At 34.3% G+C, this 25,878-nt stretch overlaps 1 protein-coding gene across 6 annotated transcripts in view; it reads left to right on the forward strand.

The window, feature by feature from the left end:
• NF1 (neurofibromin 1) overlaps positions 1-25,878 on the forward strand; it is a 253,648-nt gene that overhangs the window by 134,494 nt on the left and 93,276 nt on the right. For 4 of the 6 annotated variants that reach the window (XM_004441909.3, XM_087440767.1, XM_087440768.1 and 1 more), the window contains exons 30-36: positions 3,810-3,945; positions 12,415-12,477; positions 17,951-18,109; positions 18,862-18,959; positions 20,213-20,359; positions 22,576-22,722; positions 25,560-25,670. In XM_004441909.3, coding sequence (XP_004441966.2) covers positions 3,810-3,945; positions 12,415-12,477; positions 17,951-18,109; positions 18,862-18,959; positions 20,213-20,359; positions 22,576-22,722; positions 25,560-25,670 — 861 coding nt within the window. The remainder of the gene's footprint in view (positions 1-3,809; positions 3,946-12,414; positions 12,478-17,950; positions 18,110-18,861; positions 18,960-20,212; positions 20,360-22,575; positions 22,723-25,559; positions 25,671-25,878) is intronic. The other 2 variants (XM_087440769.1, XM_004441910.3) reach the window with 2 other exon arrangements.

Consider the following 25,878-nt stretch of genomic DNA (forward strand, 5'->3'; position numbering starts at 1 on the left):
CAACATTCTTTTAAGCCATCTGGTATTTTGTTACCGTTAAGCAATGTTACTTTTTAAAGGTTAAAGAATTACTTAGTGAGAAAGTAAACTAACTGCCTAAGTACTGTGGTGCAGGTAAGAGAATTAGATGACAAAGTTATTATATTCAGGTTACTTAAAATCAAACTGAGGTCTGCTCTGACATATAAAGAGTTTGGAAGTTGACCTTCCCATGTTCACAATGAGAAAAAGCTGAAAACGGGAAATTGGCAACTCTTCTTAGATCATCAGAGAATTGAATTACAGGGCAAACCACCACCTAGAGACAGGCAAATACAGAGAATCCCAGCTTACCAGGAGAAACTGCTGCTGGAGCCAGTAACTGGTAGGAACACTTAGACCATAGTTGACGAACTGCTGGAGATTGAGTGTGGATTAGCTTTAGAGTTGAAACTCCTGGGAGCCCAGTCTTACGGGGACCCCTGCACTTTTGTTAATTTGACCTACAGAGGCCCACCAGGTTCTCATGGTGAAGATGGAGGAAAAGCTTCTTGTGCTCTGGGCAAGGGAAGGGGAAAAGTAGCCGTTTTGAAATATGCCCATAATGTTCTGTTCTCCCTTATAAAGGCCTGCCCTCAAGGGAAGCTACTTTACTAAAGCCTTTTCTGACCTGGAGGATGGGCAGTTAGCCAACTTCAGCTACCTCTAGCCTTCCTGTCTTACATAAGGGGAAAAAAAAGGCTTAAGAAACTCTTCTGGGGCCGGCCCCGTGGCTTGGCGGTTGGGTGCGTGCGCTCCGCTGCTGGTGGCCCAGGTTTGGATCCTGGGCGCGCACCGACGCACCGCTTCTCTGGCCATGCTGAGGCCGTGTCCCATAGACAGCACCTAGAGGGATGTGCAGCTATGACATACGGCTATCTACTGGGGCTTTGGGGGGGAAAAATAAATAAAATAAAAAAAAAATCTTAAAAAAAAAAAAAGAAACTCTTCTGAAAGTGACAGCTCAGGGATTCTGGCCCAATAAAACAATGGATATATAATCATAAGATTATAGACTGCTTCCCCTCCCCAATACCTCGCCACCACATAAATGGGACTCCAGTGTATTAACAGTGGATTACAGCTAAGAAAGCTGCAACCCAGAGACTATTTAAGAAGAAATGTTGGGGGAAACCCAAAGACAACTAGGGAGACAAAAACAAGGACACTGGAGCAAATTGACAACTACAGCTACAGCAAACATTTAAACACAACCTAAGTGCTAGCCTGATTAACATGAACAGGTCCTTAGTGTAAGGTTTTATCTCAGTTCTTGCTACCCAATACATCTTGGATCTGACTTTCAAAAAACATTACAAAGGATGCTAAAAGGTGAAAAAAATCAGTCAGAAGAGACAAAGCAAGCCATCAGAACCAGACTCAGATTTGGCAGAGATTTTGGAATTATCAGACTAGGAATTTAAAATAACTATGATTAATATGTTAAGGGCTCTAACGGAAAAAAGTGGAATATGCAAGAATAGCTGAGTAATGTAAACAGAGAGATGGAAACTCTAAGAAAGGATCAAAAGGAAATGCTAGAAAGCAAAAGCATTGTAAGAGAAAGGAGGAATGCCTTTGGGTGGGCTCATCAGTAGACTGGACACAACTGAGGAAATACTCAATGAACTTGAAGAGATGTCAGTAGAAATCTCCCAAAACTGAAATGCAAAGAAACAAAAAAAGAGAAACTAAATGAAAATGAAAGTACATCTTATCAAAATTTGTGGAAGGTAGGGGAAGCAGTGCTTGGAGGGAAATTTATACCATTGAATGTATAAAAGAAAAAAGATCTATAATCAATAATCTAAGCTTTCACCTTAGAAAACTAGAGAAAGAAGAGCAACATAAACCTAAAGCAAGCAGAAGGGAAGAAATAAAAATTAGATTAGAAATTAATGAAATTAAAACCAGGAAAACAATGGGATAAAAAAAATGGGGACAAAGCTGATTCTTTTAAAATCAAACAGAGGGAAAAATTTTGTACACACAAACACTTAAATAATTGAACACCAAGCTTCATTATATATCAGAATTAGTGGAATAGCCAAAAAGTTATTATTGGCGTGTGGGAGACAAGAGAGTGCTGTGGCTAGAAGGTGTTTTAGAGGGACAACTGAAACAGACTGCTGTGTGCCTGCTACTGTGTTCCCTCATTAAGAAAAGGTTCCCACCAAGTAGACAAGAATTGTCCAGGTTTCTAGGAATCTCTTCTCGCCTTGCTAAGTAAATTGTTGATCTTTTCTTTCATACCACAAAACTTCTGTGCCCTCCATATCTCAGATTTGAATTACTATTGTAGTTTCTTAACTAATCTGCGTGCATATAGTTCCCATATTTAGACCAATCTCTTTTCAGTTCTCCATATGTTCCAAGTTCATTTTCTGCCTCTGGCTTCCCAGCAACCACCAGCCATGTGAATTAATCGTGCCTATCTCTGGTTTGCTATTTTGCCTTTTATATCCTTGAATTATTGTACTTATTACTTAGTGTGTACGTGTCTTTCTCTTTGAAAAGGTCAAAGGCCAATTGTTGCATCCTCAGCACCTGGCACTAAGATGGCAAATAGTAGATGCGTGTCAATGTTTGTTTGATTGAATTGAGTACCTGGCCTGCCTACTTGCTCTTTATGAAATACCCTTACTTCCTTTTGCCTGTGCAAATTCTGTCCCTCCTTTAGAACTCACCTATCTCATGAAATCTTTCTCGCTTTGTATTCCACATTAATTTCCAAACTCTTACTGTATCCATATGCTGCACCACACAGTGAGCTGCCAAGGAGTCTGGAATGATGACTTGAGTGTCTCAAGCATTTATGTAGTATGTAAATTAGTATAGAAATAAAAAATTACTAATTAAGAGATTGAAAACAAGTGTTTACTCAATACTTGCTTGGTAAGATACTGTGCTAGTTTTTAATGGGACAAAGATGAATACTTCCTTTAAGGAGCTTATAGTTTCTTAGGGGCGATAAGACATAACAAGCAGTTAAGTAGTGAGTTTCTTAGGGGATATGTCTTTAGAGTTCAGATTATGTCAATTGGGAAGCTTGAGTAAAGCTTTGTGGATTTGATAGCCATTGGGTAAAATTTAAACCCTATAAAGTAGGCATGATTGTTATTCCTGTCTTATTCATAAAAAAACTTGACAGAAGTTAAATATCTTGACCTAGTAAGTCTGCCTTCCAAACCTCTGCCTTTAAACACAACACCAAGACTTTAGAGGTCATACTAAGAATTACCAATTTGGATGTGAGGAGTAATGGAGTAGAGCAAGCAAAGATGACATCAGGGGTCACCAAAATGATGTGATTGAGTGAGTGGTGGTGCCATTGACAACATGGGGAACACAGGATAAATCATAGTAGTAGGAGGAAAAATAAGTTAATTTTGGGCAAACTTGAGTTTTAGGTACTGGTGGGAGGGGCACCTAACAGAAATATCAGTCTGGTATGAAAGGCAGTTCAAGATGGGGAAACATAAATGGCCACAGAATATATGAAAGCATGTCTAACTTTACTAGAAGTCATGGAAATAACAGTTAAAGCAAGAGATGCCCTTTCCTACCTACTAGATTAAAAATCATATGCCAAATTTGTGAGAATGTGGGGGGATGAGAATTTTTATACACAGTTCTCAAAATTGCCTTTTTTACTGTTGCTTTGTTCAAATCAGGGTCCCAGCAAAGTCCACATATTGCATTTGGCTGAATGTCTCTTAAGGAGACTCTTTTAAGGAGTGTTTTTCTTTGTTTGCTTGCTTTTAATTGATTTTACTTTTTTTTTTTGGTAGGTTAGAACAGTCAGAGAGCCTTGAGGAAAACCAGCGGAACCTCCTTCAGATGACTGAAAAGTTCTTCCATGCCATCATCAGTTCCTCTTCAGAATTCCCCCCTCAGCTTCGAAGTGTGTGCCACTGTTTATACCAGGTATGCTTAAGGTTAGAGATTACTATTGTTAATCCAAAGCTAAATTAAAAAGAGTGCTTTACCGAAAAAGGATTTAGCTGCTGATAGTGGGTGGTTGATAATACTGAGTCAATTTGGATGAGTAATATGTTAAGAATTATTATTGGAATTGGCTTTGAAAGAAACTTAAATATTGCTCAGGAGACTGTGTGAAGTATTTTGAGGGGGTACTTTAAAAATAATAAATTTTCCTTGCCTTAGGAGCAAGTTTAAAATGCACTGAATCTACTGAGTGTAACGGATGTGGTTGAAATGAGATATGTTACGGACTTTTTTTTTTGGTTATCTTTTGCCTAAATTACTCTTAGGGTCTTTCACATATGAGGGAGGTCTACTCCTTGCTTTTTTCATTGTGAAATGCTTGATCTGTAATTTTTATTTCTTCATTAAGTTATAATATGTTTGTGTCAGGTTTTCCCAGGACTGACTGATCTGTGTCTTTTATGTAGAATGCTACTTATAAAATATATTGCATCATCATTCAGATCAAATGATTAGACTTTCTAACACTAGCACTGGAAAGTAATGCCTCTGAGCTCAGATTCCACAGTCATCCCCTACTTGTTGAGGAAATTAGGTCTGTGTTCCTCTATGGCTTCCCCTGTGTTTTTCAATTGCATATGCAGTTTCAGGAGCAGTTTATTCATTCCAAGGGAGATTAATGCAAATCCATATTAGCCTGTTTAAACTCTGATTCTGGAAGAAACATTAGTGGGCCTGGAGTTTGGGACAGGGGTGGACCTAGGGGAAAGAATTTATGCATTTACCAAAACCATGCCTTTGTGTCTCTTTCTTTGCAGAGTCATCCCCAGCCATTTGTGTTTTTAGCACAGGGCTTCGGTTGCTTAGAGACATTAGCAAGATCAGTGAAATTATCATTTTGAAAAGCTGTTTCAGGCTTCATTTATTTATATCAGACAAAATAGATTTTAAACTAAAAATGGTAAAAAGAGAAAAAGAAGGTCATTATATAACAATAAAGGGGTCAATACATCAAGAAGATATAACAATTATAAATATTTATGCGCCCAAGATCGGAGCACCTAAATATATAAAGCAAAAACTAACAGAGCTAAAAGGAGAAATGAACAGTAATACAATAATAGTTGGGGGCTTTAATACCCCATTCTCAGCAATAGATAGATCATCCAGACAGAAAATCAATAAGGAAACAGCAGATTTGAGCAACACTATAGACCAAATGGACCTAACAGGCATATTCAGAACATTCTATCCAACAACAGCAGAATACACATTCTTCTCAAGTGCATGTAGAACATTTTCTAGGGTAGACCATACGTTAGGCCACAAAAGAAGTCTTAGAAAATTCAAGAAGATTGAAATCATGCCAAACATCCTCTCTGACCACAGTGGCATGAACTAGAAATTAATAACAGGAAGAAAACTAGAAAATTCACGAACACATGGAAATTAAACAGCACTCTTCTGAGCAACCAATGGGTCAAAGAAGAAATTAAAGGGGAAGTAAAAAAGTTTCTTGAGACAAAAGAAAATGGAAACACAACATATCAGAACTTATGGGATGCTGCAAAAGCAGTTCTAAGAGGGACGTGCATAGCAATAAATGTCTACATTAAGAAGCAAGAAAGATCTCAAATGACCAACCTAACTCTATACCTTAAGGAACTAGAAAAAGAACAAACTGAGCCCAAAGTTAGGAGAAGAAAGGAAATAATAAAGATTAGAGGAGAAATAAATGAAATAGAGAACAGAAAAACAATAGAAAAGATTAACCAAACTAAGAGTTGGTTCATTGAAAAGATAAACAAAACTGACAAACCTTTAGCTAGACTAACCAAAGAAGAAAGAGAAAGAACCCAAATCAACACAATTATAAATGAAAATGCAGATATTACAACTGATATCACAGAAATTCAAAGGATCATAAGAGGCTACTATGAATAGCTGTACCCCAACAAACTGGACAACGTAGAAGAAATGGAAAGATTCTTAGAAGCATACAACTTACCAAGACTGAATCAGGAAGAAATAGAAATTCTGAATAGACCAATTACTAGTAACGTGATTGAATCAGTAATAGAAAATCTCCCAGCAAAGAAAAGCCCAGGACCAGATGGCTTTACTGGTTAATTTTACCAAACATTTAAAGAAGAATTAACACCAGTCCTGAAACTCTTACAAAAAATTGAAGAGGAGAGAACGCTCCCAAGCTCATTTTCTGAGGCCAACATTATCCTGATAGCAAAACCAGAAAAGGGCACAACTAGAAAAGAAAACTACAGGCCAATACCCCTGATGAATGTAGATGCAAAAATTCTCAGTAAACAACTAGCAAACTGAATTCAGCAGCACACTAATTGGATCATTCACCATGATCAAGTGGGACTTAATCCTGGTGTGAAAGGGTGGTTCACCATATGCAAATTAATCAATGTGGTACATCACATTAATAGAATGAAGGAAAAGAATCATATGATCATCTTAATAGACACAGAAAAAACAATTGACAAAATTCAACATCCATTCATGATAAAAACTCTTAACAAATTAGGCGTAAAAGGAACATTATCTCAACATAATAAAGGCCATATATGACAAATCTATGGCTAACATCATACTCAATGGTGAAAGGTTGAAAGTTTTCCCTCTAAGATCAGGAACAAGATAAGAGTGCCCACTCTCACCACTCCTAATCAACATAGTATTAGAAGTCCAAGTATTAGAGCAATCAGGCAAGTAAACAAAATAAAAGATATCACAATTGGAAAGGAAGAAGTATGATTGTCTCTATTTGCAGATAACATGATTTTATATGTAGAAAATCCTAAAAACTCAACCAAAAAACTGTTAGATCTAAGCAATGAATTCAGTAAAGTTGCAGGATATACAGTTAACATACAAATGTCAGTAGCATTTCTATACACTAACAATATATTTTCTGAAAAAGAAATCAATCCTGTTTACATTAGCATGAAAAACAATGAAATACTTAGGGATGAATTTAAAGAGGTAAAAGATCTCTACTCGGAAAACTATAAGACACTGATGAAAGATATTGAAGAAGACACAAATAAATGGAAAAGTCCTGTGTTCATGAATTGGAAGAATTGATATTGTTAAAATGTCAGTACTACCAAAAGCCATCTAAAGATTCAGTGCAATCCCTCTCAAGATGCCAATGGCATGTTTTTTTACATAAGTAGAAAAAACACTCCTAAAATTTGTATAGAACCATGAAAGACCCCAAATAGTCAAAGAAATCCTGAGAAAGTAGAACAAAGCAGAAGGCATCACACTTTCTGATTTTAAGCTATACTATATAGCTATAGTCATCAAAACAGTGTGGTACTGGCATAAAAACAGACAGATAGACCAATGGAACAGAACTGAGATTCCAAAAATAAACCCAAACATATAAAGTCAACTAATATTTGACAGTGGAACCAAGAATGCTCAATATAGAGAAGACAGTCTCTTCAGTAAATGGTGCTGGGATAATTGGACGTTCATGTGTAAAAGAATGACACTGGACCCATACTTACATCATTCACAAAAGTTAACTGAAAATGGATTAAAGACTTAAAGGTAAGACCTGAAACCATGAAACCCCTAGAAGAAAACATAGGAATAAAGCTCCTTGACATGGTCTTGGTAATGATTTTTTGGATATGTCACCTAAAGCACAAGCAACAAAAGCAAAAATAAACAAGTGGGACTACATCAAACTAAAAAGCTTCTGCGCAGCAAAAGAAACCATCAGCAAGTGAAAAGACAACTTACACAATGGGAAAAAATATTTGCAAACCATATATCTGATAAGGATTTAATATCCAAAATACATAAAGAACTCATATAACTGGATAACAAAAAAACAAATATCCCAATTAAAAAATGGGCAAAAGATCTGAATAGATGTTTCTCCAAAAAGATATACGAAAGGCCAACAGGTGCATGAAAAGATGCCCAACATCACTAGTCATTAGGGAAATGCAAGTTAAAACCACAATGGGATATCACCTGACGCCTGTTAGAATAGCCATCATCAAAAAGACAAGACATAAATGCTGGCGTGGGTGTGGAGAAAAGGAAACTCTTGTGTACCATTGGTAGAGTTGTAAATTGATACAGCCATTATGGAAAACAGTATGGAGAATCCTCAAAAAATTAAAAATAGAACTACCTTATGATCTGGTGGTTCCACTTCTGGGAATATATCCAAAGGAAATGAAAACACTAACTCAAAAAAATATCTGCACCCTCATGTTCATAGTAGCGTTGTTTACAGTAGCCAAGACATGGAAACAACCTAAATGTCCATCAGTGGATGAATGGATAAAGTTGTGGTATATATTTGCAATGGACTATTATTCAGCCATAAAAAAAAAGAGGAAATCCTACCATTTGTGACAACATGAATGGACCTTGAAGGTATTATGCTAAGTGAAATAAGTCAGATATCGAAAGACAAATGTTGTATGACCTCACTTATATGTGGAATCTAAAAGAAAAAAAAAAAAAACACCAAGCAAACTCATAGAGATCAGACTTGCAGTTAACAGAGGTGAGAGTTGGGGGAGGGGGAATTGGAGGAAGGTGGTCAAAAGGTACAAACGTCCAGTTACAAGATAAATAAGTAGTAGGAATGTAATGTACAACATAATGACCATAGCTAACACTCCTGTATAATATACAGGAAAGTTGTTAAGAGAGTTCCTACAAAGAGAAAATTTTTTCCATTTTTCTTTCTTTTTTATTTATTGTATCTATATGAAAAGATGGATATTAGCTGAACCTACTGTGGTAATCATTTCACAATATATGTAAATCAAACCATCATGCTGTATGCCTTGAACTTATATAGTGATGTGTGTCAATTATTTCTCAATAAAACTAGAAAAAAAGATATATAATATATAGTGTGTTTTTGTCAGGTTTTCCCAGGACTGAATGTTCTGTTTATTTTATGTAGAATGCTACTTATAAAATATATTGCATCATCATTCAGATCAAATGATTAGACTTTCTAACACTAGCACTGGAAGTAATGCCTCTGAGCTCAGATTCCACAGTCATCCCCTACTTGTTGAGGAAATTAGGTCTGTGTTCCTTTATGGCTTCCCCTGTGTTTTTCAATTGCATATGCAGTTTCAGGAGCAGTTTATTCATTCCAAGGGAGATTAATGCAAATCCATATTAGCCTGTTTAAACTCTGATTCTGGAAGAAACATTAGTGGGCCTGGAGTTTGGGACAGGGGTGGGCCTAGGGGAAAGAATTTATGCATTTACCAAAACCATGCCTTTGTGTCTCTTTCTTTGCAGAGTCATCCCCAGCCATTTGTTCTTTTTAGCACAGGGCTTTGGTTGCTTAGAGACATGAGCAAGATCAGTGAAATCACCATTTTAAAAAGTGGTTTCAGGCTGCTATGTGTGAATTTTTCCCCCATTGCTATTTATAAAGATGTATCTACTGTATCTAAAAAAAAACTTTTCACCATATACAGAGATGATAGAACATGCTTAGCATTCAAACTCTCTTAATTTATTGTGACTTTTTCTGCCTTTTCAAAATAGCTCAAGGAAACTTAGGAGAGCCCCACATAATTTTTTCAGTTAGTTAAATCTGAAACTAGGAAGTGGTTTAGTTATAATGTGAAATGTAATACAGTGAATAATGTCTTCTCTTAAGTTTGGGCATTATTCAGGTTTCTCTTTAAATCTAATTTAGTCATTCTGCTGTTTATAAAACTAGGCAGACAAGAAATGATGAGCACATATTAAAAACAGTCTGGGTCAACTTCTTGGTTGCCTGGTAGTAACTGTTTTCAGAGCAGATGGATTTCTAAAGTGGCAGTGGCTTTGACTTTAGCTAGTTAAAAGGTAATGGGTACTGACTACCTGGTTTTACATGGTCTAGTAGATTTTAGTAGAAATTCGTGTGGTTGTCACTCTAAAAGAAAAAATTTTTTTGTATCCTCACCAAACTTAGAGTCCAATTTAAGACCATGATTCTGATAAGGTGAAAGGAGCAGGACTTGGCACTTAGTAAGTACTTAGGAAATATTTAATGAAGGAATAAATTCCCCCATCCCTCCCACCCAAGTAAGCAAGATTCTTGCTAGCTTTCATAGTTAGAAAGGTAGGGAGGTTGTGAAAATAATTCAGAAAATAGAGTCAAGTGATAATTGGTGGCTTATTAAACACTATGTATTATGCTTTTTAAAGCACTCCATAATTTTATATCTTGTATTATAACAGACATGAATTATCATATTAAAACTTCACATAAAATTATTCTCTTTAAGAATATTGTTCAAATGTGTGTCAGTGCATTTCTTTGAAGTATTGGGTAAACTTATTGTTGGAATGTAGATAGAGTACTATGGAGCAAAGTTATTCTATGTTATTTATAAATAAGGTTTTGTTTTTTAATAAGCGACTGATGACGGAATTTTACCTTTACTAATTAAAAAAGAAAAAAAGCTTTGATCTCAACATATTCTTTCATTGACTCTCCTTCCAAATGTAGTTTTTCCCTTAGCTCTTTTATTTTTATTCATCTTCCCTCTTCTAGCTTTTTCTTGCCATTTTGACTTTGGCAGTAACATAATGGTACCTTTGTGCTTTTATGTTTTGCTGGGAGGGATAGTAGTCGACTGTTTTTTTTTTTCCTTTAGTAAACATGGCTCCTGCTTTGGGACCTACTAGGGAAATTTTGAAAGCTAAGTGAGTATATTGCTGGCTAATAAACTGCTCTGAGATTTAGCTCTTTTTACTTGAGTTCATATTTTTTCACCGTTGAGCGTTTTTCAAATCATGCTTTAACCAGTTCTCTTATTTTATATGCCTCCTTACTTAGTGGACTGAGTTAAGGTTATATAGGAATAGCCTACTGTGAGCATGTGTTAGATTTATAATTAAGGCATTTTCTCATGTATTTATTTCCACTTTTCTTCCTGATAGTTTTGGAATAATGAGAAAGTCATTCTCAAAAGTGATATTCTCTTAAGTTATGGTAAGAGAGTTCTGAGAAAAAGCTGAATATTATGATTCTAAATAAATGTCATCTTTTCCCAGTGACTCTGCTTCTCCAAACAGAAGTAGTTTACGCAAATTTTTTCAGGCTATAAATGATATTATATACCATAATTGAAAAAAAAAGTATATAGAACTGCATTTTTGTGATATATTTGGTTACTAGTGCCTTTATTTATAGTCTAAAGTTTGAACCAAAGCTCCATGAGAAAAGGACTGTGTCGTCTTGTTTTTCTGCTGTCTCCCAATGCCTAGAATGGTATCTAGCATGTAGATGCACAATAACTACTTGGATGGATGGGTGGGTGGGTGGATGGATGGATGGATGGATGGATGGATGGATGGATGGATGGATGAACAAACGTCGAACTAACTTGAAGCCCAAGTTATTAATGGGTTATGATGTTGGATGCATAGAATTCCTAGAATAAAATGCCGTGTATGGTGGATTAAAGAATTCTAATTTGGTTTTAAAAATAATTCTTGTGCCTAGTCTAGTCCAGTCAGGAGTCTTTTAATTTTAAAAGAACTCTTTGGCCTAGAAGGAGCTCTGAGAGATGAAACCAATATGTCTCTGTGGGTTTTAGGGGTTTTTGGTGGTTTTTCTTTTCTTTTTTGAGACATTCTGATAAATTGTCAAATACGTGAAAAATTTTAAGCAGGCTTACAGTTTTATTCTGTAATTTTCTCTGCAGTTTCTTCACTTTAATATTAATTAATGCTTATTTCTAGTTGAGCTGATAACATTCTTCTCCCAAATGTTGCAGAGCTTTTAACCTCCTCTGATTAGAACTTCTTCAGGAAGTAGCCTGCAAACAGAAAAATGTGTGACATTTTAAGAGTAATCCTTCTAAGAGAGATTTTTAATTCAGAATCTCTAAAATGAATTTTTCTATTATATTTAGCCATTTAATGTTTATTTTTTTAATTAGTAGGATCTAAATTAATTGCCAGCTATTGAAAAAAGAACTTAAAGTCAATTGAAGGATACACAGAGAAATATTTATATATCAAGAAAAAGTCATGTAGACACATAGAAGTGTTTTTAGTGTGTGATCTACTTGTAATGAATGTTTTATATAAAATTTATCACAGGCTAGGAATTAACTGAAATGTAAAATTAAATATCCTCAAAATCACTTGGGGAGAGCATTTCTGTGATTTATAGCCAGAAATAGTAGATATGATTGTCTCAACATTTCTTGCTGTTTATTTAGTGCTTTGGCTTAAAAAAATGTAATAAAAATTAAAATCGAGAAATAAAATTCATCCCTCAAAATTCAGTTGATTTCTAATTTTTTGTTGATTCCATTTGTGTTACATTTGATCGTGTAATTTTATGTACAAACCAACATTGTTTTTGTTGCTGTATGTAGTTGGTGCTGTGACTTGTTTGTGCTCATCTCTGTTCTGTAGGCAACTTGCCACTCCCTACTGAATAAAGCTACAGTAAAAGAAAAAAAGGAAAACAAAAAATCAGTAAGTTTGGAGAACTTTTTATTAGCTGTTTCTTTCCAAGCAAAACAAAAATCTTTTGCTGTTTGTTAAGAACATCTTCACTTCAGCCTATTTTGACCTTCACTGTAAAATCATTCTACTAATTCTGGCACAAAATAGCTTTCATTTCAATTAACCCTGGAATTAAGTTACATTGAAACATTCTCTGTGTTCCTTTGGTTTGATTTATCCCAAAGGCATTTTGGGGGCATTTGTTACATTGGATATCCCTGGTCTAATTTTATTATTGTTATTTTAAAAATTATAAATGAATGCAAAAGAAACTTAATTTCAAGGCCTTAGGAAATGCTGACTCTCTTCATTCTTGCTTCTTGTTTGCAGGTAATGTGAGTGGTTTCTTTTCCTAGAGGTGAAAGTTTTTCTTAGTTGTTAGAAGTATATGAAGGGAAAGTGTCACTTTCTAAGTCTCACTTAAAAGATGCTAAATTTTATTTTTTATTCCTTATATTTTTATCTAGACAGTCTCAGCCAGAATTTAGATATTCATGCATAGGTTATAAAAATCCTAATGGTTAAACCACTTTTACCTTGGAAAAAATCATTATTAAATGATTGGGACTGAGAACACAGTACTTTTGAAATAAAGGAAAACTTAGTGAGTCCATATTTGTAGAGAAACACCTCATTTTGCAAACATGATATGAATATACTGCCTGCTTCTGTGAACCTGCCCTAATTTAAAAGGAAGAAAGTTATGGTAGTCATAATTATTTTCTTCCTGTGAGTGGAATTTGTCCAAAATATGACATGCATTCATTTTAAATTTGCCACTCTCTGTCAGTATGACTTATCCTTATCAGGCTGAGTACTATCTTTGTTCATATAATCCAAATGATTTTAGAGAAGGATGTAAAGAAAACCTTTAGGAGTCATGTAGATAGTTTACTTTAAAAAGTGTAATTTAGAATACAGTCATGCACCGCATAACGACATTTCGGTTAACAAGGTCGACAACAGACTGCATATACGGCAGTGGTGCCGTAAAATTAGTGCCATACAGTCTAGGTGTGTAGTAGGCTCTACCATCTAGTTTTGTGTTAAGTACACTCTGTGATGTTTGCACGACAATGAAATCCCCTAATGGCGCATTTCTCAGAATGTATTCCTGTTGTTAAGCGACTCATGACTGTATAGTATTCATCTGGTTTCATCTTTCATTCCTTGTCTAAGCTTTACATATAATAAATTTCTGTTTTAAATTAAGAACTAAATTAAAATTGAGAGACATATGCTTTTATGTCCATTCAAGATTTTCTTTTTGAGAATGTTAAGTAAATTTGGTCAGCTGTGAGCAAATGGATTGGATTGGATGGCCATCTTGCTTAATAAAAACATTTCTTTCTAATGCTTCAGGCTTCTAATTCTCAGCATATGTGAGTTTAACATAATATACACCATCACTGTTGAAATTAATTTACTGTTTCTAACACTCTTGTTCAGTGTTTTACTAATACCCATTGTTTAGTGAATCACATAAATTAAAATTCAGGCTTTCTGTGTTTCTCTAGAGCATGTTTTCTAGCCTTCCTAACATTGCTTTTTATTTATTAAGATTTTGTCTAAAATTGTTCCTTGAAATGTTTTTTTCTACTAGTGTTGTTATCAGATTTTTTTTTTAAGTTTCTGGGTAACAGTAAGTTTTGGAATGTATTTCTCAGCACAGATGATATGAGGTCCTCTTGGAAACAAAGGGAATCTAATTGATAATTTGAGATATTTTAGAATACATTCCAAAGTATGAAGAGAGTATAGTCATTATAAATTTAAAATATTGGTTTATAGAGTTGTTGGCTTAGCAGAATCTAATGATCTTTTCTTTTAAAAGCAAGGTAACTTTCTTTTGGGGTGTATCTGTCATGGATTGGAATATGTAAAACATATAGAGAAGGTTCTGGCTTCTGGTATATAGCCATGTAGTCATGTTACAGATAATTCTGTTTATTATACTCAAACATATATTGTATACCTACTTTCCTTTGAGAAGTTAATTGTTTACCTAGCTCAGGTAATTAAGCATGTATGAGTAGTGATCCTGTTGCTGATGTACAGTTTATGACTGCATTTATTTGTAACATGTAGTTCACCTTTTACTAAGGGGTTAAGGGGATATTTGACTGAAAATTGGTTTCAGCATACAGACTGCCCCAACTTTGGCCTTTATGCAGAATGTCTTTTGGATGCAAATTAGATTTTTACAGGTTAAAAAAAGTAAAAAAACACTTGAGTATGTGTATATTATGAGGTAAAATTATATTGATGTTAATTAGTGGTGAAAGAAAAAGAAGTATTTTTATAAATTGACTCATGAGACTTGTATGGCATTTTTATTGATACCGATTATGTTTTATCAGGTTTCAGTTCCAAAAATATACTGATACTCTCATCAGTGAGATACATAATTATATGTACGTGAAACAATGTGTGTTCCTAAGGTGTGGATACTTTGAGTTTTGACATGAATTATTTTTGAAGATGTGGAAGATAGTGAAGGTGTAGTGCCTTTCATAAGTTTTACAATATTTTCTCCCTTTGGGAAATAATTCACTCAGGTTTTCATTAAATTCTGAGACTGAGTAGTAGTAAGTATAAATTGAGTATTAATGTGAGTCACACTTTAAAACTTTTTTGTCCTGGAGAAAACCAGTAAATAGCTACTTTCAAAAATGTATTTTAAAAGAGCTCTCCAGGGCCAGCCCGTGGCTTAGCGGTTAAGTGCTCGCGCTCCGCTGCTGGTGGCCTGGGTTCGGATCCCGGGCGCGTACCGACGCACTGCTTCTCCGGCCATGCTGAGGCCGCGTCCCACATACAGCAACTAGAGGGATGTGCAGCTATGACATACAACTATATACTGGGGCTTTGGGGAAAAAAAAAAAAAAGGAGGATTGGCAATAGATGTTAGATCAGAGCCGGTTTTCCTCAGCAAAAAAAAAAAAAGAAGAGGATTAGCATGAATGGTTGGCTCACGGCTGATCTTCCTCAAAAAAAAAAAAAACTCTCCATGTGCATATAAATTATTGATTTTTATTAAATACTTTCATAGCAGGTAACCACATTTTATAACTTAACTGGTTCTTTGGAAAACAAACTATAGCTTTTAGCTTTTTAAAAACCATTTCAGGATTTTAATGGAGTAAACTGAATATATACTAATTCTTTTCAAACAACCTATTTGAAATTAAATATAAAGCAGTTTTTAATCTTCTTCCTTCTTGCTAACTCAGTCCTTAAAGGCTTTAAAATTTTATAGGTTTATTGATATGTTTCTTCTGTCTTAAGATGAAAATTTGGAAGTTCTGAAAGAACCACTCAGCAGTAGCAGTGGTGGTCTATGAACATCCTGAAATTGTATGAAGAATTTTGTCTGTGTGAATGTATATGCTCATTTTTCTGTTCCTAGTCCTGAAAAGGTTAAACGCTGTACTAGAGTAGTAAAAGCACTTGAATTTTTTGAATTCTATTTCTAAAACTGTATTTCAGCTAAAGATAACTCTAAAACCGTATTTAGGTTTTAAAGCCTTTCTACTAAGGCTACTATATTTAGCTGCCTTCACCAGTTTCCCCTTATTTAAGTGTAGGACTGTTCTTCATTCAGTAGCGCTCAAAGTACTATAGCACAAAGAAAGCTCCCTGGGCTACGTAGTCTAAATAAAGGTGAGAAGATATAACTCACCTCTGTTATCAGCTCTTACAAAGATTATCTTTGGCTTAAAAAAAGCATTCTCTAAAGTCTTATTTTTACTAATTCCCTATCAGATATGACGGAAAATTATTTTGAGGTTTTAGGCCGTGAATAAGAACACATTTAAAATGTATACCACATGAAGCACGAAAGGGAATAGAAGAAATGAAATAAGCCTTGTTCTTTCTAGATTTAATCTGGAGTCAGTGAGCCGTGTGAATTCATGACAAGAAATGTTACTTTATTGAGGCAGAAGAAAACTAGAGTTACGTGAGATTCTGCACATATATCCCATTTTTCCCAAGTATCTTTTGAAATGCGGGTTTATCCCCGGAATCCCAGAATATTGAGTGAAGTGCTGTGGCTTTGCTATTATAGTCACCACTGCTTTAAGCAGCAGTTAGCCACACTAAGCAAGAATAGTCGTAGAGGTTAAAATGTTACATAAGTGTTCCCTAAAAATGAATATGACTGTGTAGTATATGGAACGAATGTAAATTTCAGAATAATATAATTTTCATATGTTAACTTAAAACAGGAGGCACTGGTGGGGCTGGCCCCGTGGCTTAGCAGTTAAGTGCACGCGCTCCACTACTGGTGGCCCAGGTTCGGATCCCGGGCGCACACCGACGCACCGCTTCTCCGGCCATGCTGAGGCCGTGTCCCACATACAGCAACTAGAAGGATGTGCAACCATGACATAAACTATCTACTGGGGCTTTGGGGAAAACAAAGGAGGAGGGTTGGCAATAGATGTTAGCTCAGAGCCGGTCTTCCTCAGCAAAAGGAGGAGGATTAGCATGGATGTTAGCTCAGGGCTGATCTTCCTCACAAAAAAAAAATAAGAAAAAAAAAAACAAGAGGCACTGGGAAGAGATGGGAGCTGAGCTAGTTTCATAACACTTTTCCTAATCTAATTTACCTATTACTTTACCTTCAAAGTAGAATGTTTTATAAGGAGAAAATAAATCCTTTTTAAATATTGGGCTCACATTGTTTTGAGTGTGGGCAACCATTTCTTGAATCCTTTTTTTATTTGACAGGATTATAAACTGAGGTACCCATAGGATTTCCCTCTCCTGGTGGGATCTTTTTTTCTTTTACATCCCCAACAATTCCCGTTCCTCTATGGTTTAAATAATAGCTAGGTCCTCATATCATAAAGCATTCTTATGAAGAAAAGTAACTGATAGTAACATTGCTTGTAAGTAAATTTTTTCTCGATAGGAATCTAAGAAAACTAAGTTTTGTTTTGTATATGGCAAGCATTTTGCTCAAGAAATTCAGTTGTACCTGGTACACAACAAAATGTAAGTATTTACTATTAGGTATAGGATGTTTCAAGGGTCTGCTATTAGCTTCGCCTTATAAGAGTTGACCACACTCTCATGTCTATTAATCTTAGTAAAATATGATAATCTTTGTGTGCAGATTTGGTCTGCTTTTGTTACTCATCAAACCTGCAGTATAAACAATGATAAAGTTGATATCTTTTTTCAGATTTCTTCTATACAACTCCTCCATGAGATTTTTTTTTCTTAGATACCTTTATTGTGCTTGAAAATGATGGAGGACAGGAATTGAGGATAAACTTTTTTTGCAGATGTTTTGGGAATAGGAAAAAGTAGAAATGTGTTGTTCATGAGGATTGGTCTATTCAGAGTTTTTGTGCAAAATTTGACTTTCAAGCTCTTTCTTCCCTTTTCCTTGTTTTAATTTAAACCATATACTCAATTCTCAACTCCTTGTTTTTAGGTGGTTAGCCAGCGTTTCCCTCAGAACAGCATCGGTGCAGTAGGAAGTGCCATGTTCCTCAGATTTATCAATCCTGCCATTGTCTCACCATATGAAGCAGGGATTTTAGATAAAAAGCCACCACCTAGAATCGAAAGGGGCTTGAAGTTAATGTCAAAGGTGAAGATTTATTTTGATAAACTAACAATTTTAAATTTGTCTTCCAACTGAATTTTCAGTTTTTCATATTCACTGTACTTCCTCTTGAATTTATTTTTGAAATGCCCTATGCTTTTCACTTATATGCTTTTGTTTTATTTTTATTTATTTATATTACAAAGGAATTCATTAGACTGATACCTGATGGGCCTTATTATCATGGGAAAATATTTTAGCAGATGTCTTTGGAAAATAGTTTTCTATGTGATAATTCTGGAATTCTGAAGCAAAGACCAAAATATGATTTTTTATTTAAAAAGACACTTAAACATTTTAATATATATTTTTATGTACAGTCATGCATTGCTTAACGACAGGGATATGTTATGAGAAATGTGTTGTTAGGCTCTTTCGTCACTGTGCAGAGTACTTACACAAACCTAGATGGTTTGTGTCTACTAGCCTACTACACACCTAGGCTATCTGGTACTAATCTTATGGACCACATATGTGGTCCCTCATTGACCGAAACGTTGGTATGTGGTGCATGACTGTATATGTAAATATATGTGTGTGTGTATATCATAATTATATTTATATTTAGGAAAGAATAGAAACAACACCTAGTATTTATAAAATGAACAATAATTGATTTTAACCACATATAAAAATTATATCAGTGAAAACATTCATATTTTTTAAAGAATATATGAATGTGTAGACTTCATAACAGTAAATAATCTGATTCTTTATAACCCTCTTTTATTGTTTAGATACTTCAGAGTATTGCTAATCATGTTCTCTTCACGAAAGAAGAGCATATGCGGCCTTTTAACGATTTTGTGAAAAGCAACTTTGATGCAGCACGGAGGTAAGCAGCCTGCTACTTAGTCAGTTGCTCTGTTTGAATCAAATATTTTCAGTTTCACTTAAGACTATGTACATGGTCTACATGAAGCTCTTGTCTAGGTTTTTTTTCTTCCCTCTCTAGATCAAGAACATAGTTAATCTTATTTTACTATAAAGGCAGTAATGAAGTAAATCTATGTTCTTTATAATTTGGTAGCGATTTCTATATTTGAAAACCAAGAGGGATTTTTGACATATCTACTAAAATAAAAGAGTTAAAGTTGCTACAATATGGAGGAGAGGAAGAAGGAAAAAATTCATTTTTAATAAAAACTATAAAATTTACAGGTAATGCGTAATAGTGTATAATCACAATTTTTTGGATGTTAGAATATTTTTGATACTTCTCTTTGGAAGTGTATCTGAACTAAAAAGTTACTCTTTAAACCAAGTAATGCAAGTGCGTAAGATTTTGTTCTCGAGTAACTGGACAACTGTTAAAGTTTCATGATTTTAGAACTTGAGTTCCGCTAGGTTTCCATAACTAGTTGCTTCTCTTTATCATTCTGCGTTGCTGGTTTATCTGTAAACTAGGGATAGTATTATGTTTGCCTGTCTGAGTTGATTTTAGAGAAACAAATAAGATAATTTATGAGAAAGTGCTTTGTAAATGTAAGTTAATGTCCAGAATTCTACTTCTCATGAGGTATGAATCTAATTGATCTGACTCATAGTCTAAGCTAGACTTGTACAACTCTCTCTCCTTCAGTTTTTCATGATAGTTCATATCAACTTCTTTCTAATTGGAGGTTAAAAGGTGTATTGTTGGACTGCAAACCATATTGGCGAGAAAGTGAATGTCAGCACAGGATTCATATTCTAGCAGATGGACTACCCGTAGAAAGTTAAGAGAACAAAGGTTCTGATCCTGGCTCTGACCTAACAGGCTGTATAACTTTGGAGAGGTCTTTTGTCTTGTCTGGACCCCTGTTTCCTTACCTGTAAAGTACTGGCTTCTCTCCAAGGTCTCATCCATCTAAATTTTGTTGTTGTCTGACTTCAGAGCCTACTCTGAAGTGGAAGCGAGGTATCAGAAATGGAAAACCAACTTTCTCCCTGTCTCTTCTTGTTTCGTTTAATGACAGTCACATTGTGTGAATAAGCCCTTCATATTTGTGATCTGTTATTTCACAAAGTTACTTCATATAAATTTAATTCAAACATAAATATGAGTGTATCTGGTTTTAAAAATTCTAATGACTTGCATTTTTGAAGGTTTTTCCTTGATATAGCATCCGATTGTCCTACAAGTGATGCAGTGAATCATAGTCTTTCCTTCATCAGTGATGGCAATGTGCTTGCTTTACATCGTCTGCTCTGGAACAATCAAGAGAAAATTGGCCAGTATCTTTCCAGCAATAGGTAAGATTTCCCAGTCATGGGGAAAACTGTCAGTTTAAATTTATATTAATAAAATTATTGGTCTGAATAATGCTTTTTACTTTGCATTTTCTTGGAATAAGAATTATGGTTTGGTAAGAGAAATGTAGAAATGTAAACTCTTTTTTAAAAAATATAGGCAAAAGGTTAAGTCATATTAAGTGATCAGCAAGTCTACTTAGGTGCTACTGACTTTTTTTTTAATGTCAAGCTTAGAAATCACAAATTAGCCATTTGGGTTTTTTCTGGTTTGCAGACAGTTAGACATAATGTGCAACAAGACATAGACAAGTTTAAATTTGCTAGAAGATCAAATGAGTATGGCATCTGAATCTGAAAAGCAGCTAATTCTTAGGAATTTAATAACTAAAACATTGCCAATATTTTAATTCTATAGTAAGCCCATTTGTGATACTCTAAGTTTATGCAAATAAAGCTTTATATAGAAAATACTCAATAATTGAAAATTATTAATTTGGCAATTGTTTCCTTAGCTGTTTTTAGTTAAAGTCTCTTGTAGCCTGAATCACTTACTGTCCTTAGTTATGTATGTGTGTAAAGGGCCCCAATTCTTATGTATGAGGAATTCTCTTACAAAGGTAAAATGAGTACAGATTATTTTTAAATGCCAATTAAAATGGTTTACTCATTCGTGGGGAAGGTAGAAGACCATGAAGCTAAGACTAGGTAATTAGGAGGTGGGAGTTTAAAAGAGAAAGCATTTTAACCCTTTATGAATTGTTAATGGATTGAAGTAGACATGGGCATGACTTGATGTATGCCCTAAAATAGAAAGACGAAGATGCTTTATCTGTGTGACACTAAAATAAACTGTGGGACTTTTAAATGAAACATTCATTTCTCTTACATAAGTCACATACATATTCATGTGGTTTCATGCTAGAGAGATTTTTTTAATTTGGTTGTTAAAAAAATATACACATTCCAAACATACAAAAAAGTAGAGACCATAATATAACATATATTATAACAGCTAGATGTCTACCATCTAGCTTTAACATTATTTATTTTGCTATATTACTTCAGATCTTTATAACATTTTATTTCTTGGGAAAAAAGGTATTACTTCTTTCTATGTAACTGACAAAATAAGGAAATTATAGTTATGTATTAAAATAGTTTGTGTTTTAAAATTTTACAGAAATGATATACTGAATATAGTGTCTTCACACAATATTGTGTTGGAGATTTATCATTTATTTTAACTTATGTTAGTATTTCATTGAATAACTATATCACAATTTATTTTTGCATTTCCTAATTGATGGATATTTAGGTTTGTTTCCTGTTTTTCACTATTTTAAATAGTGATGTAATAAATATTCTTCATACTTGTCTCCTTGTGTATTACCTAAATATGTAACTGCTGGGTTCTGGGGTACACACAGCCTCACCTTTACTAGATATTGTCACATTGCTTTTCAAAGTGTACATGCTAATTTACACTTTGACCAGCACTGTGGGTCATATCCTTTTATGACATAGCCTCTTTATACGTATCCTCACCAAATTTGGCATTAGCAGACTTCATAATTTTTGCCAATTTGATGTGTGTGAAATAGTATCTTGTTATTCTTATATACTTTACCTATTTAATAGTTATTGAAAACCCACTGCAGAAATAGAAGTATAATGATGTACACCTGAAATTTATACAATGTTATAAACCAGTTACTGCAGTAAACAAAAAATTAAAAAAAATAAATAAAAAATTAAAAAATAGGATTGTATTAACATAAATAAATAAATAAATAAATACGGATTGTTTTAAAATTTAAAAAAAAAAAGAAAACCCACATTTACCCTAGTTAAGCAGAGATCTGATATTAGGGACAATATGTCCAATTCCTGAATAGTGGTTTCTCAAAATGGATTCTTTTATCCTGAGAAAAAGTGGATCAGCATGTTATTTTTACTTACTGATTGCTCATTTAATGGTAATGGATTAAGAATACTAGAAAAAGAATTTTATGTAAATTTTGTAGTTTGGGGAATGGTCATATTTCTAAGGTGTTTCAGTGTATACTTATAACCCCTAAGGTCTTTTTGGTGCTATTTACAAATCAGCAGGAACCACCAGCTGACAATAAAAAGAAAAGCAACCAATGTCAATCTAAAGAAATGAGTACTGCTAAAAGTGAGCTGCTACTTTTTTCTAAGTAGTTTCCTGTGTCTAGGGATCATAAAGCTGTTGGAAGACGACCTTTTGATAAAATGGCAACACTTCTTGCATACCTGGGTCCCCCAGAGCACAAACCTGTGGCAGATACACACTGGTCCAGCCTTAACCTTACCAGTTCAAAGTTCGAGGAATTTATGACTAGGTAAAGTACCACCTTGAGATGATGATTGCTTTCTTTTTGGTTGAGATGCAAAGTTTACCACCAACCCAGTTGTTAGATATACTAGAATTTTTGATAGAAGGTTATCAGAAAAGATGTATCTAATAACCACACTGCTATGTTTTGGGATCCCACTTTTCTCTTACCCTATATATTGGTGAAATATGCTTTGTTTATAGTTGATTTTCTTATAAAAGTAATAGTATCTTATTGAATAGTACTTTGTCATGTTGCTTTGAGGTGTTTTTGCACTTAATACTTACAAGGGAGGGTAGATAACATTATTTTCATATTATACTTAAGGAAAATACAGCTCAAAATGAATAACTAATTTGCCCAAGATTCCATACCTAATTCAGGTCCTTTGGTTCTGAGTGCTGAACTCTTTCTACCACACTGTAAATTTTTCAGAATCCTCCTAAAAGTTAATGGTATTAACCTCTTTTAGATTGAGGCTCAGAGAATATAGTATACTTATATATTGTTATAAAATTCCTGTGGACATTTGTTTTGAATCTCATTTAGAGTGATTTAGTCTGTGAGCTAAAAGATCCCCATTGTTAGACATTTCCCTCTATGCTGTTACAGTGAAGGTAGTTTGCTGAATCCTTTAGTCTTTAAAGTACTTTTCATAGTACTTTACACTTAGTCACTTAGTAAGTGCTTTATAGTGACTCTGCGTTGTGTTTTGTTCATGGTATGTGCCAGAAGCAGAAAGAAAAGAGCAGAATCTGATATACAGAAGTTAATTCACATTAGAGATTTGCATATAATGTGCCTTGCGTTCTAAGTGCCTGTTATTAATTATATTACATATAGGTCATAGTTTTGTACCTATGACTCCAATTCTTTGATATTATTAAAAGAATGTATGAATATATAACAATCTCTTTTCCAGCTTAATTTTTATCCTTAGCTCAGTTGTATTTTTCTCAGTGTAACAACTGTCTATTCCTGTGTAATTAAAGGAATATTTTCCATACAAAGTTTTTATATTACCTAATTGAAAATTACATATTACAAAAATATAATACTATTTTTTATTCAACATTACTTTTTGGTGGGGTTCCTAACCGTTTTTCCATTTTTCTAAGAAAACCTCTTTATTATTCCTTTTACCTAAGACCCTACCTTCCCTTACAAAAGAATCTTCTATGCTTTTGAAGACTAAATGATCTAATATGTGTAAGATACTTCGAACAGTGTCTGGTATATATAAAGTGTTTAATAAATGTTGTGTTATTTTTGTTCTCTTCTAAGTTCCCATCGATGCTCTTTGAGACTCATTTTTCTTTTTAGAAAATGAAGGTAGCTTTATAATTTTTTCAACTATAAATATAAAAATTGTTAAATTATTCAAAACTTAGAAATATAAAGAATAAAGTAAAAAATTGTCAGTTATTCCACCTTGTAGAGATAATTCGCTTAACATTTGGCAGATAGCCTCCCAATCATTTATCTATACACATGTGTACCTATTTCCCTTATCAAATACTATCTAGGTTATTTCCATTAATATTAAACAAATACTGACGTGGTACCAGCAACATGATGGACAAAGACAACACAACCTCTCCTCTTTGCCCCCAACCCAAGACACAAGACACACAGACATACTAGGTAAAAGAAAATATATTTAGGAAATAAAAAAATTTTTAAATACATCGCTGGAAGATAATTTCTGAGAAAATTGCTAGCGTACAGTCAGTACAGAGAGATAAAGAAATGGAAAATATGGAAGAAGTTAAGAGATGCAGATGATGGAATGAGAAGGTCTAACATGTCTAGTAGGTGTTTCAGAAATAGAGCTCAGAGAGAAAAGTGAAGAGGTGATATATGAAGAGACAACAATTGAGACTTTTCCAGGCTTGGTGAATGACATAAATCTTCAAGTTCAAGACTCACATTAAGTGTTGATCAGAATGTATAAAAATTAAATCATGCATTTTCAGGAATATTTTAAAATACATATGGGAATTTCATATATGAGAAAAGTGGTATTCAGAATCAGGGAGATTAGAATGGACTTGGTACAACTGAGTAGCCATTTGGAAAAAGATGCTCATACCATTCATGGGGATAAACTCCCGTGAAGAAGAAACATGGCAAAGGAAGACATTTCTCACTCATTCGAAATCAATAAACCAGAAAAGAAAAGGTTGATAAACTTAACTCTCAAAAAACGAATAAATTAAAAGTCAAAAACTTCTGTTTAGGAAGAAAATACCATGATTAAAAACAGTCTGGTCATTAATATCCTTGTCCAGAGTTTTCTTTTTTTTTTTTATTTTATTTATTTTTTTAATTTTTTTATTTTATTTTTTTTGTGAGGGAGATCAGCCCTGAGCTAACATCCATGCTAATCCTCCTCTTTTTGTTGAGGAAGACCCGCTCTGAGCTAACATCTATTGCCAGTCCTCCTCCTTTTTTTCCCCAAAGCCCCAGTAGATAGTTGTATGTCATAGTTGCACATCCTTCTAGTTGCTGTATGTGGGACACGGCCTCAGCATGGCCAGACAAGCGGTGCATCGGTGCGTGCCCGGGATTGGAACCCGGGCTGCCAGTAGCGGAGCGCACGCACTTAACCGCTAAGCCACAGGGCTGGCCCCAGTAGTTTTCTTAGGATAGTCTTAAGAACCACTCTTTGTGGTTCAAAGAGTAACACCTTGAAATTTTTGGTACGTGTTACCAAATTGCCCTTCAGAATCTTGTTGCTTTTTAAATATTTTGTCATTTTGTATATTTTATCATTGGTCCAATTGTAGATTTTTGTAAATACTCATAAAGCCTATGAGTTACTCTTTTCTTTTTTCTTTCAGGCATCAAGTACATGAAAAAGAAGAGTTCAAGGCTTTGAAAACATTAAGTATTTTCTATCAAGCTGGGACTTCCAAAGCTGGGAATCCTATATTTTATTATGTTGCACGGAGGTAAGAAATACCATGTTTTAGTTTCTTTTGACAGAGTTTTTAAAATTATAGGTAATAAAGGTAGGGAGACAGCAAATTTGGTTTTTCCCATTTGACTTTATTGGAATTGAAGACAAGTTTACCTGGAAGAATATAGCTGGAGAAACAGCCATCCTGTCCCCAAATGATGCTCAGTATATTAGAAATTGCTTTTCAGACTACCTATTTC

Source organism: Ceratotherium simum, chromosome 16, assembly GCF_057802395.1.
Source record: "Ceratotherium simum simum isolate JZ-2026a chromosome 16, ASM5780239v1, whole genome shotgun sequence".
In the NCBI taxonomy this organism is placed as follows: Eukaryota; Metazoa; Chordata; class Mammalia; order Perissodactyla; family Rhinocerotidae; genus Ceratotherium; species Ceratotherium simum.